General features: G+C 53.5%; 1 protein-coding gene across 1 annotated transcript in view; it reads right to left on the bottom strand.

Annotated features, from left to right (window-relative positions):
* Window positions 1-595: 595 nt before the first annotated feature.
* Window positions 596-20,094, bottom strand: part of MED27 (mediator complex subunit 27) — a 207,625-nt gene continuing 188,126 nt past the window's right edge. The window contains exons 7-8 of the mRNA XM_081237655.1: window positions 3,222-3,299; window positions 596-1,159 (exon numbers count right to left, since the gene is read on the bottom strand). Of these exons, the coding sequence (XP_081093781.1) occupies window positions 1,025-1,159; window positions 3,222-3,299 (213 nt within the window). The 3' untranslated portion in view covers window positions 596-1,024. The remainder of the gene's footprint in view (window positions 1,160-3,221; window positions 3,300-20,094) is intronic.

Here is a 20,094-nt window from a genome sequence, read left to right as displayed (position 1 = left end):
GACACCTCGGAAGGCAGCATCTCTCCGGTATTGTTCACCGCAAAGAGGACGTTACCTGTCACCTAGACTGGGCCTGCGGAAAGCTCTGGGGACTCCCCTGTCCTTCTCAAGACCTTCAGCAGGTCAACACTTCTTCATGTAAACAGGTTAGGGCTTTAAATGTCCGGGGCGAGGCCCTGAATAAACTCAGCAGACTGGGCTGGAATCTGTTCACGGTAATATTTAGGACACAACGGGACAAACAAGCCAGGCACACCTGTCCCACCCGCTCACACGTGTTCTGGCTGGTAACACAGGAAGAGTCCTTTCCCTTTAGTATATGTATGTGTGAATGGTTTAGTAAAATGAAACATCTGTGTACTTTTTCCCTCAAAAAGAACAATCCATTTTTCAAGCCGCTGAAACGTCTTTGAAATGGAATATTTGCCAACACTTCCCTCTCTCCCGAAAGCAAGAAACAGGGAAATGTGTCCTCAAAAAGAATTATTTCAAACGCAGACATTACTAAGTTATTTTTCCTTCAAAAGGCCCAGATCTGCTCACATGTTCACGGAACTGAACGTAAAAGGTACTTTAAGAAAGCGGAGACAAAGCCTTGTCCTGGGTACAAAAGGTTTATTGCTTATAAAAATAAGTTATGGAACAAACCAAAAAACTCAGCACGACACAAAGGCTCACTCCAACTATAAAATGACTTAGAACATGGATCCAGGTGGGTCAATGGACTAGTACTGCGAACATACACGGGAGAACATGCTGCCTAACTTCCTTATACTGAGTCCTAAGACGGTCCCTTTGCCTTCCACGCGCCAGCTCAGGTGTACAACGGTCCCGTTAACAGAGACGGAGTCTGCTCTTCCAGAAGCTCGGCCTTAGCGCACGACATGCTGTTTTGCGGAAGCGAGTGGGCGGCGGTACTGCTATCCGGGCCGCAAAGACGCATCTGAGCCATCGCTATGACTGAGGGCTTGTCTGGGAAGGTGCTGGATGGGGGTCTGCGGGCTGGCCCGGGGCTGGGGCAGGGCTACTGCCGGCAGGTGTCGTGGAAGGCTTCGAGGGTTCGGAAGTCCCTCCACGTCGGGGGAAGGCCGTCCTGCAGAAACTTCCCGCAGCGCTGGCACGGGGCCTGGAACAGCTTTATGTAACTTCTCAACCAGGTCTAAAAAGAGAAGTGAGGAGAGAAATGACAGAAATGGGATCCGGGTGCTTCCGATGTCAGCTTTCCTGTCAAGCCTAATGATCACCAGGAGAGAGAGCTTGAGTCGGCTGTGACCCCCAAGAGGTGCCCTGTGATTTTACAGAAAGCTCTGTGCAGAATCCACAAGGTCACAGCGCTGCTGATTCTCAGTTCTGGCGCCCCGGGCCCCTCCCAACGAAGGGAATTTTAAAATAGAAATCCCTGCTCTCAGGCAGGCAGCGCTCCCGGAGGAGCGGCCGTGAGCGGCGGCGCAGCCCCGCGGCCCGGCGGGGGCATAACCGCATTTCATCGATCCTCTCCTTGTTCACCACCCAGAGGTGGCCGCAGACACGTGTGGAGAGAGGGTGAGTGGAGAATTCCCCACTAAGGTCAACGTGCCTTCTTTCTAATCTGATTTCAGAGGTCACCACTCCCTGTCACAGAGTGGCCCAGACACACCTGGGGGGAAGGCAGGGACGACCTGGGGCCACCAAAATAACATCATAAACGGCAAGTACACACCGGAGGGGTTCAGAGTGCAGGGGTCCTTCGGGCATGATACATAAGGATGAGACTCCGGTAACTCAATTCTCCAATTCAAGGAGACTCACAACCGTACCAACCCGAGCCCACAGCAACAGGCCAGCGCGTGAGGCGAGCTCCCACTGTGATGGGGGTGTGCGAATCTTGTCACTTAACATCCTCCTGAATCGGGCAAGAGGGAACTGCCCTTTGGAGAGGTTGGCCGAGTGGACGGACACAAACCCTTCTGCTTCAGCACAGCTGCCTTCCTGGTGGCAGACCGTGGCTCACCCACCCTGTCCCCCTTCCAAAGGCCAGGGTTCAAAGTTTGGGCAATAAACATGAGGATGTCAGTGGATCATTCAGTCAGACTATGTATTCTTCCCAAACCCCGAAGTCAGTTACCAAAGGGGAACCGGGCGTTACAAACGTTAGGCTAAAGAGCAAGTCTTTCGATCCATCCAAAGAGGAGGCGCTCGCTAGAGATCGCCAACTGAAACAGTTCTCTCTACACGACAGAACCTCTGTGCGACGGCTCCGCTGAGCCCCAGGTCTGCTTCTTCAGCCTCCCCAGCGTGTGAGCCCGTCAATGAGCCGGGCTGTATTTTCTGAGAAATGAACTACAGGCTCCTAGAAGCTTAACTGTGGCAGCAAACGTGACGAGGTGGATCGGACGAGCAGCATTCCGCCTGGCTGTCAGCACTGAGCAGCACTCGCTAATGGGCCCATTTTCTGAGTATGTTCTCTAACGGGCAGCCTTACTGGCCAGAGTTAAGATGGGAGCGTTAGCGGCAGTGAGAGACGGAGCCCCGTCAGCGTGGCGCTGAAACAGCTGGCCACGCCTGCCAGGATACGGTGGGGCCAGTTGTTGGCCCTGCGGAGACCGACCGGCGGTCATGTGATCAGTCAGTGAATCGGCTCCAGGGGTGGGAGCCGGGGGCAGAGGGGAGCCCTGACGTGCAGGACCGATCTCCAGCACGTGAGTATTCTGGTTCAATGTCAAGTCATCGACGGCCGAACAACCAGCTCGAGAAACTCTGAACATTAAAGGAGAGCCGGCGGGAGCCGACGCCAGCGCGCTGGGGGGATGGCTGTTTCTGAGCTCTGTTTCTGAGGCTGTTTCTGGGTCACTCCCCATCCTGAGCTCTGACCTGCGAGTCTAAGGAGTAGGGGTCTTGGAGGAACGGTGTCATGGTACCTGCTCAGCGCCAAGCACAGGGCCCGGCACAGATCAGGAGCTCGATAAATGCCTATTGACTAAATCAACGTTGGAAAATGTGCTGGAAGGTCACTTCTGAAACCACCATGTGTTCGGTAATTATAGGAAACACCAGCTAATTAAGTGGGACACGGTTTCTCCTAGATCTCTTCCCAGTTGAAAGGAAGTATCATTTCCAAACTGGACCGTCTCCCCCCTGAGAGGCCCTTGCGAGCTAAAGACGGTCAGCTACCTTCCGAGCTGCCTGTTCTCACTTAAGGAGCCAAGGCTCAAGGGGGACACTTGACTCCTAAAGCCACTTACCATGAAGGATCGGACCACGACGTCGGGCATCTGGGGCAGCTGGTAGTGGAGCAGGGCGGTGGTGGCATGGTCCGTCACCTGGGAACCAAGGAAAATGCCTGGGTCAGAGCTACTCGGAACCAGCACAGAGAAAACAAGATGAAGGCGCTCTTTTTATATGACATCTCGTGGAGGAAAAGACATCTAAGAAAATCTGAAGGTTGAAAATTAGTTAGCAAAGTTGGGGGAAGGGAGGGGAGGTGCGTTGTAAGCAGACAGGACACAGGTATTCAGGCCCGGAAGCAAGCAAAGTGTGGAACCTTCCAGCAACTCCAGACAGGCTGCAGCACCTGAGAGAGGCGTGGCCAGAGGTCAGTGGAGAGGTAAAGAGATGGCAGATCACAGTGGGCTTTATAAGCCCCGCCACTGCATGAAACACTGCCTGGACACAGAGGCTCGTTTCCAACTGTCCATATTCGACTTCATCTTTACCCGGGAACAATTTTCCTGCCAGCGTAACTGGGCTTTCTACTTCCTTTAATTCCCATTCTGGCTCATAATTTGTAGCCATACAGATTCTGTGATTGCGACCCTGATCATTTCTGATGATCTTTCCCTGAGGCCTCACAGATCCTACCGTTACCTTTCTGAAAAGCCGTGTCACTCCCAGTGTGGTCCCGTCTGACCAGCTCCCTGAAAGCTGTGGTCTAGTGGGCCATACCCACTGACCCATAACTCCCCCAGCAGGGCCAAGGGCATGACTGCTTTAAGTTCACTAGAGGCATCTGGGGACCAGATACAACGTGCACTAGGCTTAAGTCCCAGCTCTGTCTGCTGACCTGATCCAACTACTCAATCCCTCTGGGTCTCAGTGTCCCTCCTGAAAAGCAAAGGGTTCGCCTACAATCCCCTGTAGTTCTGAAATTTGATGACACCATGGATTGCTAATGCCTGCCATCCATCAGCAAATTAATAGATTATTCCTAATTAGATAGTTGTGCTCAAACTCATGGTTTATTTGATTGTCTTCATTAGGGGGTCTTGCCATTACAAACATTGTGATCAAAAAGCAAAATGAAACAAAACCCCCCCCCGATAAAATGATTAACTTTGTGAACAAGAGTCAACACGGTGTGTTGACGGGCCTTGGCAGCAGTTACGCAAACTGACCAGGTGGAAACCAGCAGGGCTGGTCCAGGTCCCGCACAGGGAGTTGCAAATGATCCAGAAATTAGTCCAGCTGTGTGTCCACACCCAAGGCCAGAGAGGCTACACCCTCAAGAGTGAGGATGCAGGCTCCCCAGTTCACCGAACCCCTAAGATGCGATCTCCCCTGGGATAAAATGGTCATGCATGTGAGGTGCTTACCCTCCAGCCATGCCTCAGGCCCACCTGCCCCGTCTCTTCTGCTCTCCCCGGCCCCTGGACTGGCCCTCTTTCCTTCTGGACTTTCGTGACCTGCCTGGAGGCTGGTGAACCCCGCTAGGCGATCAGCTTTGCAGGCGGGGATCACGCTCATCCAGTTCATGCTGTGTCCCCAAGGCCTAGAATATCACCTGGCATCTAGCAGGTGCTCAACACATATTTGTTGAATAAAGAAATAAACTTTAAAATGGCCACTCATCAAAGGCCACATACCGGAAACACCTGTACTGGCTTTCTTGCAAATACAGCAATGGTTCACATATCCAACATTGCTGAGAAATTCTTACCCAAATGACTTTCAAGATAAATGGCACTTATTCCTTCAAGTGCAAAGACTGTTTTTATTTTAAGTGTTTTTGACAGACAGCTTTCTAAAATGAGCAATGCTTAAAAAAAAAAAAAGTAGAATGATAACTTGGCAAAATGGCGGGTAGTGATTGGCGGGGTGAAATGAACGGCTACAGAATGCAGCAAAGGAAACTGGGCCCCGATGATATCTGCTTAAAGCTTGGTTCCTACCCATCAAGATGCCTTGCAGAAAAAAAAAAAAAAAAACACACACAAGTGCCATTTATAGGCTGATAAGACACTCCTTACGATCGCATTTGCCATTACAAAAGAAGCAAAGTTTCCGGAGAACTCCTTCTCCTGCCCCTACTGTTTATTTTACAAGCCTCTTAGAAGCCCCACCCTGCATACAAGCACGCAGAGCAGGTGTGTCGTCGTGTGTCCGCTGTCCCCCAGCTGCGGGTGCGCTCCTTTCCCAAGATGCAGAGAATCCATCTCCAGTCCCTGGATGAGTCTAGATCCGTCCATTTTGGCACCTCGGGCACCTGGCCTGGGGCCCGATTTCCCAAACAGACGGATCACCCAGAGGCCACGTCCAAGGCTGGGAGGCTTTGTCTGACTGCATGTTTTCTTTGCTTTTCTTTTTACAATTTTTAGCATGGATGACCAACATTTAAAATTCAGAAAATGTCCCCTAAGTTGGATCTTCGGCTTCTCAACACGTTGGAAGATCTGGGGGCAGTTAACAGTGCACCTGCCTGATGGGTTGCTAATGAAGATTACATCAGTCCAACCATATGATGGGTCCTGTGACTGTGACCTGGCCCTGCCCACTGGCCCCCACAGATCCAAGAGGCCACCATCAGCGGGAGCTGAGGAGGGGCAGCGCCTCTGGGCAGGGCAGGTACCTGCCGCTTGCTCTGTGTGCCGTCTCACACCCAGCCCGCTTCCCTCTGCTACCTGCCTGGCCCCTGTGGCCTTTGGATTTTAGGGCCTTTACCCAAACAGCGCCAAGCATCTCTGCCCTTCACCCTCCTGTTTGCTGGGTGCCTGGCCTGGCAAACCTGTGCTTCTCTACCCCTCCCTTCCTTAGCGGACCTCTGGACTCGACCTCTTCTGGCTGAGTTTTGATAACTGCACGGTGCTGAGCCAGGCAAGGCATCATGCTAATTACAGGGACATCTAAGGCGCTCTTTCAGACCTGTTCCTCCTGTTTGTTTTCAGTAATGACCGGCCATCCACCCAGCAGCCTAAGCGGGAAACCTGGGCTTTTCCCTCCACTTGTACTCAAGCAGCCTCTTGCATTACAGCTCATTTATCTGGAATCCCTCTACTTTTTCCCAGTCCACTGTCTAAGCTTCCGCCTCCTCCTGTCGGGATGACCAGAAGAGCCCCAACTGGCTTCCTCTGGCTGTGGCACCCAGAGGGGGTGTTCTGTGGCAAGGGGTCAAGTCTGTGGCTCTGGAGGTGTAAACTCTGGCTCCACCGCTTCCAGCAATGCCACCTTGGGCAAGTTACCTCATCTTTCTTAGCTGCAGTTTTCCCATCTGGAACAGGGTGATAATAACAACCATTACCCATCACCTGGTATAACTGTGAGGATTAAATCAAATAACGTGTGCATGCTGTCCAATAAATATTAGTGATTATTATTACTAAGCTATAAATCTAACTATGTCACTTCCCCACTGAAAACCCTTTCAGAGCATGTGAATGCACTCAGGATAGAATCCAAAAGTGCAAACGTGCAGGACCTGGTCTGGCCTCCTCTCCCGACCCCCTCCCACTTCTGAGAATGTTTCAGCTCCTCGTGCTCCACCTCCTCCTCCCTCCTCCCCTCCCCTCCCTCCTCCCCTCCCCTCCCCCTGCTTGGCTCCTCTTCCTCTTTCTGGGCCTGGTCTAGATCCTTGTGCTTCCTGACCGGGTCACGTCCCTTTACTCAGATCTTGTCTTTCACAGCATTCCTCACAACTGAGCTTGTATAATTATTTTTTTTTTGCAGTTTGGGTTTTTCCCTAACTTGGCTGTGAACTCTGAGAGGCTGGACACCATGTCTGCCTAGTGCCTGACACAGAGGTTTTCGAGTTGTGTGTTGACTGAACGGATGATCCCTTCTGTCTCTGAGACGTCCAGGGAGACTGGCTCATGTGAGGTTTGGGGATAGAGGCAAGGGCCTTAGTGGGGTGGGGAGTGGGAGACAGGAGCTAAGGACTCTGGACCCTGGTCTACCCTTACTCTGCTGGGAATCTTGACTTTCCATCTGCTGGGAGTTGCTGGGGTTCACTGGCCGGTTCTTCCCTCCTTCCTGGCACAGGGGAACTTTCCGGTCTCTCCTGGAGTTGGGCCACGGGGCTAGTTCTGACCGAAGCATCAGGAAGCGGAAGGGGCGTGTGCTACTTCCACAGGAGATGGTGAAGAGCGGGTGTGGACTCTCCAAGGCCCCTCTCCCCCTGCAATGCTGGGAGCCACACCCTCAGATGGTGGGTCTGCAAGGCGGCGGAGCCTCCGTTAAGTCGGGCCCCAGAGTGACTGCGTGGAGCCCAGCCCTCCGACAACTCGGGATGGGTGCATGGTGGGAGCAAGAAATAAACTCTGTTTGAACAAGAACAACTATGAGGTCTGTTTGTTACAGCAGCCTTCTCTCTCCTCTTCAGACTGAAATACTGTACCCTCCTTGGATTATTCATTTCCCGTCTCAAAGATGAGCCATGGCCTTTGCGAGGTCCACGAGTCCTGTAAGTGGCGGCACACACAAGTTCAAGCTGCGACCTAGGAAACCTCCAGAATGGGGCCGCTTGAAATGTGGTTCACGGACCAGCAGCGGCAGTATCACCCAAGAATGTGCTGGAAACGTGAGTTCTTGGGCCCCAGTGTAGACCTAGAATCGGAATCTCTGGGTTGGGGCCCAGAAATCAAGCCGGCCTCTCCAGCTATTCTCAGCGATGCTAAAATGCAGAAAGATGCAACTGTTACTTAGTACCCCAATCCCCTGGGGATCCTGCTACTGAGCAGCTGCGAATTACGCAGGCAGGTGTGGTGTGGAGCTGAGACTGGGCATTTCCAACAGACCCCCAGGCCTGCCCCTGCCGCGGCTGAGGGGCCAGGCCGCTCAGGGGGCTGAGTATTCTGGGCCCTACAGGGAAAAGGCATTTCATTCTGGGGCATGACACAAAGGACTACAAACCCAAAGGAGAGCTTGTCTTTTTCATGAATCACAATGAACGGACACTATCCAAATCTCATGATGGTGCTGTGGAAGGAGGGGTTGGGCGTGGTAGTGGTGAAGTATTTTCAAAATGAAATATTTTCACAGTGGGTGGCGGTGGATTGGTAGGGTTTTCCTTCCTTCTGAAAGGTGCTCTTTCAGGACTGCGGGACAATTTTATTAACCTATGGTAGCCACATTAATGAGAGCTTATGATGTATGTGTCCCGCTCATTCAATCCCCACAGTAGCTGAGGCGGGTGCTCCCCTGGGTCCATTTTAGAGACGAGGAAATGGGGACTTACAGAGAGCTTGGGAAGATGCCCCAGGCCACACAGCTGGCGAGGGGCAATGGGTACGTGGGCCCAGACCCTGCAGGCCCAAGCCTACACCACCTCCCTCCTAAGACACCCTGGCCAGCTCTCCGGTTTGCTGATAAAGGTGCACATCCCAGGGGCCCCGGTGTCATCTGCCCACCACCTCCCAGCCCGGCAGGCAAAGTCTATAGCAAGCCAGAGGCCGACTGCCAGGCGCAGGTTAGACCTGCAAATGTGGCTGGTAGGTAACAGGCTTCTCAAGAGCAGAACAAACTGAATTAACTAGAAAATGTCCTCCTCCAGAAACGGCTGGAGTCGCGCACCAAAGCTCTGTTTTGGCATCTGGCTCCCAGGCAGGGCACGGAATCAATTTTCACATTACTGGGCCGGCAATCTGGCCAAATTCAGCGTCTTTTTTCAAAAGGCCCAGTATATTCTCTTAATTGCCAAATGGTGGCAGCTTTTTCTAGTGCTGACATGATCGTTTAATTTCTTCAACTTCCCATCACCAATTAAAGAAATATTTTAATAGAAGGAAACAAAGCTAATTTGCTGTTACGTTCTCCCTCCCTCCCTCCCAAACTTCCCCGACTGGTAGGTTCCCGTGGCTGAACTCCAAAGCAGCAGGTAAGACATGGTTGTCAGATGTTGGAGAAATTCACCTGCAATGATCTTCCTTTTTGTCAAAGCATTCCACCTTCAATATTTTTTTGTTTCCCGCTTTTCAACAACAAAGTTGGTTTTTTTGCTCAGCTCCAAGATGTGGGAAAAAACAGGCCTGGGGCAACAACAAAAAATTGCTATTAACTAATTTAAATCGACTCTGGACCAGACCAGCCTTCGTTCGGGTCCCATTGTGATGCTGAGCTAATGAGATTCCCCTGGGAGATGAAAGCCGCCCTGTCTGGAAGCTGAGGCCACAGAAGGGCACTAATGCTCCCGAGAAAGGGAGGCCATTCATCCACCAGCGAGTGCTGGTTTGAAAAGAGCTCCGGAAAGATCAAAGCAGATGGCGAACCCAAGGAAAGAGGGAGGAGAAGACATGAAAGTAACAATCAGCCAGGGAGATAGGGGATGCGGCAAAGAGGAGTCGGGTGGTGGGGGGAGAGGCCGGGGGCGGAGACTGTGCTGAAACCAGCAAGGGCGGGAAGAGGACGCGCACAGAAAAACAGAGCGGCTCCAAGGAGTATGCAGACACTGGGGACTTCGCCAAGAAATGTCCCGTTTCATCTCAAGGCAAAGAAAAACTGCAGATGCTCTGGCTTAGTCTGGGGTGGGCACCTCCTCCCCCTCAACCCCGTCTCAAGGCTGGACTGCAGGTGATTTATTTACTTAGAGTAGGGTGGCATTCCTATTGCTGCCAACACACCCACTTTGCTTTATGCACCTTTCTTTCAGTTCTCTCCTCCACCAACCAGGGCTTACTGAAATTCCCTCTCCCCCAGGCTCAAAGAGGCAGAGAAAGAAGGTCTTCCAGCACCCAAACTGATGGGGAACTCAGCTCAGAAAGGGAGAAAGGAATCTTTCAAGAGACCTTGGAACAGCTGCCAGTCAACACACTGAAGAAGGAGACTCCAGTCAAAACAAGTCTCCCAAAACTCCTCTACCATATTGCGTGCAAAGAGCTTCTGACGTCTAGAGGGTCCTTCGGAGATCAGGAGTTATTTTAGCTGAACCCTAAGTGGAACCGTCTGCACTAACGGCAGGTTTCCAAGTCGACGTCTGCTGAGCACCAGCTCTGAGCAAGGGCTGGTCTACACCACGCGGCCCGGTGAGGAGCCCGGGCTTTGGGGCCAGACTGCACAGATTTGGATCTTGTCTGTCACTTAAGAGCCGGGTGACCTTGGACAAAGATTAAATGGGTCAGTGCAGGGAAGGTGCTTGAACAGTGCTTGACAAACGGCAAACACCCACCAAATGGGAGTCATTCTATCTTTTCCTCACCAGCCCCACAACCTTGTGATGGCACTACAGGCGGAAGACGATTTCCATTCCAAGGGAGGGAGCGAAGTCACAGAGAGGTTAGGTGACCTGCCCAAGCCAAGCAGCAGAGCAGGGCCCTAGGCCTTCGGGGGACAGAGGCTGTGGGAGTGTGTGGAAAGGTGGCACGTGAGGCCACCTCCTCCCTACTAGGGAACGGACCCCAAGACTCTCAGGGTAGAGGTGGGACTCAGTCCCAAGTGCGTTCGCTTCCACCTCAGCTCTCACCACGTCCACAGCTGTCCCTCGGCCTCACTACCAAAAGCTTCTGCCCATCTTACTCAACCACCTACCCTGAACCCAGCACCTACCCTGAACAAATCCCGACACAGGACCCTCAAGAAGATCTCAAGACTGAATGAGTCTCCCTGCCTTGCAGAATGAAGGCGGGAAACGGGGCAAATGAAAGCCGGCAGTGTGAAGTCAGGTGGGCAGGCATGTTAATCAAGGAAAATCAAAAGTACAGCCTAAGGAGGGGGGCGTGTGCTAAGAAAAGGGGGAAATCCCGCTGTTGTAGTGATGGCTTTGGCATACAGAGTCCACTCTGCTTCCCACCTGGGCCCTCCTTGAGCTGTGAGGGCAAAGAGAACGGGTTCAAGTCCAGCAAGACTATTTTCTGCTGAAGGTCAGCCCCTCAGAGCCTGGGTTTTATGGCGGCCAGACTCTGTTCTTCATCCATAAGGGGAGAACAAAGGGCAGAGTGGTGGTACGCACCAAGGATCAGTGAGACGCAGGGATGGGACCAAAACTCTCCTAACATATTATCATCCCCCAGCAGTTTCCTCTTTTAAAAAGCAACAATGTGTTGTATTTCTTGGTGGCCCAGGGACTGTCCTCGGGGATTCCTGAGTCCACTCAGGTTGTAGGCATCGTCCTGACTCTGTGCGGGCTTCCAGGCTGGAGGGGAGAGCTTGCAGTGCAGCAGAGGTGAGGCGTACAGACTCTGGAGGCAGGCTGCCGGGCACCACCCCCCAGCTTCTGGAAGGCTGTCTAGGCTGGGGGCCAGGACCTGTGCTGTTAAAAAAATCCCCCGGGGGATTCTGATGTCAGCAGTGTTGGGGAACCACAGGTGAACGGGCCGCTGCAGGTCTCTGCCCACTTCCCACCACCAGGGGGCAGGACCGCAGCCACACAGCGCGGGGTGGGAGCTGAGCCTGGACACTGGCTCCAGCAGCTAGGTGGCGCTCTTCCCAATGCAACGGACTAACGGCACTGAGTACATTACCTTACCTGCCAGCACGCAGCCCACGCAGCCCACGCAGCCCAGGCCCTCCCCGGCTGAGCTAGGAGAGCTGGGGCCTCTGCCTATTAAAAGTATGTCCCGCAAGATTAATAAATAGGAAAAGTTAAGTACAAGTGTTTAGAAGTTGCTTATTTCAAAGAGAAGTCTGGTAGAGACCCAGATCTGGCTCTCCTCCGGTCAATACCTGCTTCCACATACCATGAAGAGGAGCTTCTCTCTGGCCTGTATTAATGAGAACAAAAGGCAGCGAGGTGGCAAAGAAGACCCGGAGCTGTCAGGAGGCCGGGGTACAGTCCTGGGTTCATCACTAATTATCTGGGTGACTCTGGCCACATCACTCCTCCCGCTGGCCCTTGTTAAAGAGCACGAGGCTGCGATCACGGGGTGCCTCAAGGTCTAGGTTTTCAGTGGACGGCACTGCAGGGCCTGACTGCACGCCCCCCCGAGGGTAGCTCAGTGCCGAGCTCCACCCTCAGGCCAACCAGCGTCAAGTGAAAGCCCTTTGTTCTTTTAAAAAGGACACGCTGATCCCCGCAGGGGCAGGGGCACCAGGTTCCTGCCCCCCCCTCCACCTGCTGCCCTGATGTGATGTCACGGGGTCCTCAATTTCTGGGCCAGCTACCAAGAGCTCAGAACCAGGGAGACGATCGGCACAGCGCTATTCTTGGGAACCTCTTCCCACCTCGATGGGTTTCAAAGAGACGCTGGAGCACAAACTAACAGGCAGCAAAGCCAAACATGTGTTACTTAGTCGTACACATGCTGGTCCTGCAACTCAAAGAAATATAAATAAACTTTCATCTGCTGGATATGCTTTCATGCTATACAAGGAGATTAATCCAAGAGTTTGGGTCTCTACTCCGGGTTTTGCCCAAAAAAAGACCCACCCTTGACGAGCGGGACACTAGGAATCTCTCCAAAGGAGAAAATTCTTTGTGGGTCTGGGAGTCAAAGATGTGAACCTAGTGTGTTAAATGTTTAAAGAGCCAGCAACCCTGCCAGCAATGCTGCTCCAAGGATGAGCACTGGTTTTATGAAGAATATTTAAAACAGTCCCAGAAGTACTCATTTCATCAAAAGAGGAACCATGATTATTTCAAAATTGAAGGCTATGAAGCCAGTCCTGAAAGTGCCGGGGGCAACGGGGAGCAGTGCAGAGACGGGCTTCTAAAACTGGGAAAGAAGTCCAGGAGAGCGCAAGCGTGGGGGTTTAGTTTTTATTATGCAGCTGGAGTCTCTAATCTGTACCCTGGATTCGTGTGCCACGGGTTCGGCAGGCTGAGAGGCCCAAGGAGGAAGCAGCACGGTCCAGGGGGACTAGGGATTTACTTAGACAGGATCAATACTTCCCTCTCTGCTGATGAAGGAGTCATTTGCATGGGCTCTGAAGGGCTTAAAACTGTCCCCCGGAGCCTGGCAGTGCTGCTCGGGATGAGACCAGGGGCAGGGCTGTCTGGGCTGGAACTGGGGAGGGGAAGACAGACACTGCTGCTCCATCCTGCTTCAAACCCCTCGTCACAGCTTTGAGATCAAGCTCTGTCTGAGAAGGATGATATCTCGTCTGTAAAGTACAGAACATGGCCTGTGGCACGGAACAGGGCCTCCATAAAGGAGTTTTTGTTTGGTGTGAGGGGTTCCAACCCGACCCTCTTCAAAGTCCCAGCCAAGATGCCACTGATGCCCCAAAGGGAAGCCCCTCAACTCCCAGGACCCTTGAGAGCAGACTGGGCGGATCCTCCAGAGGCAGATGTGCCTCTCCCAGCACCCCGCAGCCACACCTGCAGGATCCTTCCCAACACCGCAGCACGGCATATGCGGTCCTTGATGGCCTGGGACCTGGGTCCCAGCCTTGTCTCCCTCGAGCCCCACATCACACACCAGCGATACCGGCTGCTTTAGCAATCCCTCCTCCCAGACCTGCTTCCCTGACTCTGCTCAGCCCTCAAGCCTGGAATGCCCCGCCCCTGGCTAAGTCCTTCGCTCCCCTGGAGATCGAGGCCAGGGGCCTCCCCTCCCACCCTGGGCTCTCCTGCACCCCCAGCAGCACCCTGTGGACCCTCCGGCCCTGCGCTTGCCCGACCTGTGACCAGAGCACCCGCCTCGCCCCAGGCTGTGCTGTGCACTGGCCCCACTCACCGGGTAGGACCCCAAGTGAAGGAGAGATGAAGTGGGCAAGATGCTACTGACGTATTTTTGGCCGGTGGGGTTAGGGGAGCAGCGTAAAAGGGAGAGTTCAGGGGCGGGAAAAGCTGAGGCCATGGGGCAGCGTGGGGAGGAGGGCCTGGGTGACCAGGGAAACCTTAGGGTGGACTTGAGGGAGCTCTCCAGGGTGCTGACCAAATTTAAGCTTCTGCCAAAGGCCTTGCGCCGGGCCGAGAGGAGCCACTCACAAAGGGTCCTTCCCGTTTCCCGGGATTAAGGAATTAAGGCTCTTCATTTAGAAGAACAAAAAAAAGTTCAATGCTTTCCAGATGGTAAAATGCCAGATTCTGCTGCTGGCTGCCTGGGAAGTCCAGGCCCAAAGATACCTGAATTGTTCTGTACCCACTTGGTGTGATGTTATTTTCTGCAGGAACAGCCTTGCAGTTAGAGAAACACATCCAAAGACATCTGGGCTCCCAAGAAAATACAGACAATACCACCAACTTCCCCATCAAAACTGAGGCAACTGCAGGAGACAGACCAGGGACCGTGGAGCGGGAGTGAGCCCTGCCCGGGAGACGGCTCTGCTGCTGTGGCGCTGGGTGCCTTTGCCCAGCCCCTGCTAGGTGGGGACAGGTCAGGGTGGAACACATCGATCTCATGTGCCTTCTGCGGGTCACCAGAAGTGCCACTGGCCCTCTCAGGACACGAGAGACTGTTCCAGGTCCTGGGACCGTGACTGTACGTCAGCGTGTCAGGGCTGCCCATAGGGCACTGCTGGGGGTGGGTGTTGATGTGGGGTGCCAATTCCGTGAGGCAGGTACTCTTATGATCTCTGTTTACAGATGAGGGAACTGAGGCAAGTGAGGCCACACTGAGAGCAGTGGTCAGCTGGGGTCTGAACATGGGAGAGCCCAGCTCCCAGCCACTGCCAGACTGCTCACTGGGGGGAACGTGACAGGAGGCCAGCCAGGACAGGGGAAGGGAGGGGGCTGGGGCTCACGGGGGGGCGGGCAGACAGACATGCTGCCAGGAAGGTGCCCTCAGCGGCGGGTGGCCTGTGGGGTGGTGGGAAGGGGCCCGGGAGGGCAGGAGGCCGGGCTTCCCAGAAGCGGCTGCTGGGTTCTGACCCGGGGCACACGAGTCTCGGGCAACCCCTCAGGAAGGAAGCAGCTACGAGGTGAAGGCGAGCGCTCCGCGCCTCCCTAATGGCAGAGAACCACAGACCGCTTCCAGCGGCGGGCGAGGGGGCGTTCCGGCTCCACTCTCACCCTCAAACTGGGGCGCGAGGCTCGTGGTCATCACCACCCTCAGCAGCGGTAGAGGGAGCCCTGCAGAGGGAAGGTGCTGGGGTATCATAAGGGGAAAACAAATGATCAAATCTACCCCGGGTTTCAGAGCTCGTGAATATTCAAACACGGCCCTTAGGAGACAAGGTGGTGATAAAGGCTCTTGAGCTGCAGCGTGAGTGGAGTGACCCCCCGCCCTTCTCAGCTCCCAGGGACCTGGGCTAACCCTTCACAACGTCCCCTCCCCTCTTCCCTTTGCCCCCCAGCCCGGTGGTCCGGCTCTCAGCTCAGGAAGGGGCTGCCCTCCGGGATAACCCTGGAACTGTCCGTCGCCTCTCCTGTCCCGAAGCTTGTCGACAGCCCAGTGCTTGGCTCCTGCAGGGTTGCCACCCGTGCACGCCCCGCCCCACCACTCACTGAGACCACGGACGGGAACCTCTCTTCCTTCGTGAGGCTGCCCCCCGGCCCTGCCACCGGTCAGAGTTGCTCCCTCGGCTTTCTGATTGGGGCTGCCAAGACACACGTGTGAGGCAGCGACGGAACACACAGAAACAGGACGCCAAGACCACCATATTCGGTCCATCGTACGCAAGCTCTCCTCTTGGAGGAAGCTGGACAGCATTTGAGAGAAAAGGGGACCACGAGAGCAATGGGATCCAGCAAAAGCAAAGGGCCCTCCTGCGACATGAGACCGCCTTTTGGAGGCTGAGGGGTCCCCTCTAGGCGCGGGGGCCTCTGCCGACGGCCTCACCTGGGCAGGGCGCCTGCCAAGGGCGAGGACAGAGATGTGGCCCGCTGCCTTCGGGCTCTCAGCGCAACCACAGCCTCCTCAGGGGCCTTATCCGTGCCATTGGAAGAGGGGCTTCTGGAAGGAAATGGAAGTGAGCTGGGAGGAAGAAATGTGAGATGTTCGAGAGCACGAGATTGAGAAGAACTGAACGCCTGTTGACTGAGCCCCTCTGGTGACGTGCGACGCTAGAGCAGGTACAGACACTCAGCCACGTGGGGACAGCTCCCCTTCCCGGGGCTTGGAACGAGCAACAAGTTAGGTCCGCCACATACTATGTGGGTGGGCACTCCGTTGAAGCCAGGTACTCAGTGTCTCCAACAGTTCAGAGAATCGGTCCTTCTAGGGCTCACGCAATCTTGTCTATTGACAAGCACCGGGTGGCCGCTTGATAAAGTCTGCCCCACAGAGGCCAGTGTTTGTATCGAAGCATGAACGAGGGAGCGAACAAATGAACGAATGAGCGAACACAGGATTGAAGAAGCCATGGTGGCCTGCTCAGAACATTATCCACCACCTGTCCACGGTTAAGCTCTGCACGGGACCGAAAGGGTTTACTTCTCCCTCTGCTGCCTCTAGAATAACGTCTGTGGACGAGGAACCAGACATCTGTGGCTACGACTTTTGTGCTCTGCCTGCAAGTGAAGGAGCTGCGACGCAGGTGCCAGTCCCTCCGCCACCGTCTCTCTCGTCCCCACCTGCCCACCTGGGGCTGCACACACACTCCAGCTCTTTCTTTGGCCTCCCTGCCAGGATTTAACGCAGTTAAGTAGCTGCAGAGTTGCTCTCGCTCTTCCTAAGTTACTGGATGAAAATGCCCACTGTTTTGAAGTTAGGAGGTTAAAGATCCAAACAGTGGGTGCCCCTGCAGAGTTTAAATGTCAGAAAAACACGAACACGCTTGAAACCTTTCCCGGCTCTTTGTGATTCTGCCCTTTCAGACGGTGCCCCCTATTCCGAAGTTCCATTCTCTGAATCTGCTCTGTGGGAGGCTTGCTGGCTATAAAAAGCTCCTCTGCCCTAGGACCGAGTGCAGAGAGCCTCCGGGACACCGTGGTAAACGATGGGAGCCTGTCGGCAGCCACGGCTCCACAGCCAGCTGTCCCCAGCCCTCCACCGCCGGGAAGGGGGCTAATGAGGAAGAGGGGAAGGGCTTGCTGACAGCCCCCGTCACAGACAAAGGCAGGTCGCATTTAGCTTCACGTGCTAGGATCTGCCACGGGACCTCGTGTGCTTGGCTTTAACCTGGGGAGCCAGGCACAGCCCGAGGAGAATTTGACAGGTGCGTGTTTCCATTCTCTGAGCGCCTGATGCTATTTTCCAGAAATAAAAAGGCGAGTGTAAGCTTGGCTTGGCTCTGCGAGGCAGTGTCCCCTCCCACCCCCGGCTTTGTCACCTTGAGGGAAAGACCTGGGAGGGCTTCCCGCCTTCCCATCAGGCCTCTCTCTGCGGTGGGCACCGCTGCTACTTGTGGGCAGGAAAACACACACAACACACAGTAACTGCAACCGCATAATGAGTGCCAAGGAAAGGAAGCGCTGGGGCCCCACCTACAGCAGAGCAATGCAGGGAGACAGCTGCCCCAGCGCTGCTCACGGAGCCACGGTGGTAGCTACTGTCCCCACCTCAGAGCTGGGTCTGGGGCACAGTTCTGGCGTCTACCCACACGGTTAGGACACTTGGGAACTGTTTCCTGCCCGAGAAATGACCTCTTATCGGTGACCAAGGATCCTCTTTGACCTTGTACTTCCCCAATCACTTTTTTTTTTTTTTTTTTCGCGGTACGCGGGCCTCCCACTGTTGTGGCCTCTCCCGTTGCGGAGCACAGGCTCCGGACGCGCAGGCTCAGCGGCCATGGCTCACGGGCCCAGCCGCTCCGCGGCACGTGGGATCTTCCCGGACTGGGGCACGAACCCGTGTCCCCTGCATCGGCAGGCAGACTCTCAACCACTGCGCCACCAGGGAAGCCCCTCCCCAATCACTTTTACTCCTGTTCCAGGTTGAGTCTTTCTGGATCAGGTTGACAACTGAGCCTCCCCCCGCCGGGTTACTTGGATGGGTGTAAGCAGGTTGATGACGGGCAGAAGGGAATGTTTACCACTGTGCTCTCAAGCAGCGTCTTTCTGGGAAATGCTACAAGCAACATCAATCAGGACACCTCCAATTTAAGTGGATGGACAGGAAGAAAATAGAATTCTAAGCAAAAGCTGATACTAAAAAGCAGAGTTTGGAAATGTTGCCACCTAATCTTTTCTTTTGGCATTTTGAGTTTGAAATGTTAAACATCATCCTGTCAACTGGACCAGGCCTTCAGAATCTGCAAGGAACACAGCGGTGCCAGCCTTGCTTTCAGTGCACAGTCTGGCTGTGGAATAGGGAGGGCTGCCCTCTGACCCTCAACATGGCCTGAAACTAACACAATGAAATAAGCCCAGTGAGGTCACCCCCCATCGTGATTCCACATTCCACATTCCCCATCTTCTTTACCAACATCTTCCGCAAGAACAAGATCCCAAGCCCCTTCGAAGCAACGATGATTAGTTGGAAAGCTTTACTGATAAAGGATTAAACTGAATTCTGTACTACATTATTTTCCAATATATTCCTTAATTTGACAGCAAATGGACAATGTTTCAGTAGGGGCGAGCACGGACTCTGTAATCCACTAATTCTTACCTGACCCTGAAAAAGGAAAAGAACCTCGATGTTATCTGCCTTTTGTTCTCATCAGAAAGCACCATCTCCTGTCTCCAAATTATGGTTCTTTAATCTAGTACAGGTCAGTCGCAGAGGTCAAGTCCATTTAGTTAAAAAATAGGTGAGGGGAGGGATGATAAAGGAGCCTCAGAAAGGGCTCTGCATAAATACGGATAGCATGCCATTCACCAGTTGAGATAAAATTCCCATCTCTACAAATTCATCCATTTTTACTGCTTCAAACATGTTACATCAACTACGAGGAGGCAATTGGCGGGTGATCCTAAATCTCCCCAACTAACCAATATCAAATTTTAAACACTGCTGCACTGTGCGTTTGTAGTTTTAAACAAACATAAAGAGTGCTTGGCAGGTTATTTTTAGGGGTGGTAGAATAAAAATATAGCACTTTCTCTCCAAATCTATGCTTCACCAAATCTGTGTTTCACACATTTTACAACTTCCTAATAAACTTTCTGCTTGCATTCAAAAATACTTTAATACTACACAGAACATTAAAAAATATATTTGCCAAGGCAAGCCTGGGCAAGGCCCTCCCTCATAAAGGGTATCTGAATGGAAATTGGACATGGTTAAAATCCCAGGTTATGGGTCTGTGATGCTCGGGGCCCCTGAAGTCATTGCCCGCCTTTTGTGGAGCCAGAAAGTAACTCACTGAAATACCCCACAGGACACTAAGATAAACCAGGTTAAAAAAAAAAACAAACCAAAACTGTTTTAACGTTCTTCACTGGGAAAGCAAAACAAGATGCAGATAACGAGCAGTGTTCTTTCTCCTCAGAATGCTTTTCAGCCAGCTGCTGGGGGAAAATAAGAGCTGTCGGCAGGGACAAAGTTAGCAACTAAGGCCGAGGCTTTATGCAAGCTGAACAGGTAAAGGCCTTGGGTATGGTCACCTAGATAAGAAGGCCAAGGTTAAAACGTCGTTGCCTACACTAAAGCCCACATGTGACTACGCACTTTTTTTTTGTGGGGGGGGCGGTGCTGCGTTGGGTCTTCATTGCTGCGCGTGGGCTTTCTCTAGTTGTGGCGAGCGGGGGCTACTCTTCGTTGCGGTGTGCGGGCTTCTCCTCGCCGTGGCTTCTCTTGCTGCGGAGCGCAGGCTTCAGTAGTTGTGGCTCGTGGGCTCAGTAGTTGTGGCGTGCAAGCTCTAGAGCGCAGCCTCAGTAGTTGCGGCACACGGGCTTAGTTGCTCCGCGGCATGTGGGATCTTCCTGGACCAGGGCTCGAACCCGTGTCCCCTGCACTGGCAGGCACACTCCCAGCTACTGCACCACCAGGGAAGCCCGTGACTATGTCTTTCTTTCCCTTAGGCTCTGGCCCAGGGAGGGAGGCTGTTTTTGCCTTTCTGCGTCTAGGGAGCTCGGCTGGGGGAAGGACTGGGGCTCTCAGGAGAGCCAACACTATGACTCTCTCTTTGAGATGAATGTTAAGTTTTGGATTAGTTTCAGATTTACAGAAAAGTTGCAAGCGTGGTACACATAGTTCCCATATACCCCTC

This window comes from Mesoplodon bidens, assembly GCF_964165515.1.
Source record: "Mesoplodon bidens genome assembly, chromosome: 6".
NCBI classification, from domain to species: Eukaryota; Metazoa; Chordata; class Mammalia; order Artiodactyla; family Ziphiidae; genus Mesoplodon; species Mesoplodon bidens.
The sequence above is the reverse complement of the archived record's forward strand: the minus strand, read 5'-3'. Positions and strand labels throughout refer to the sequence as shown.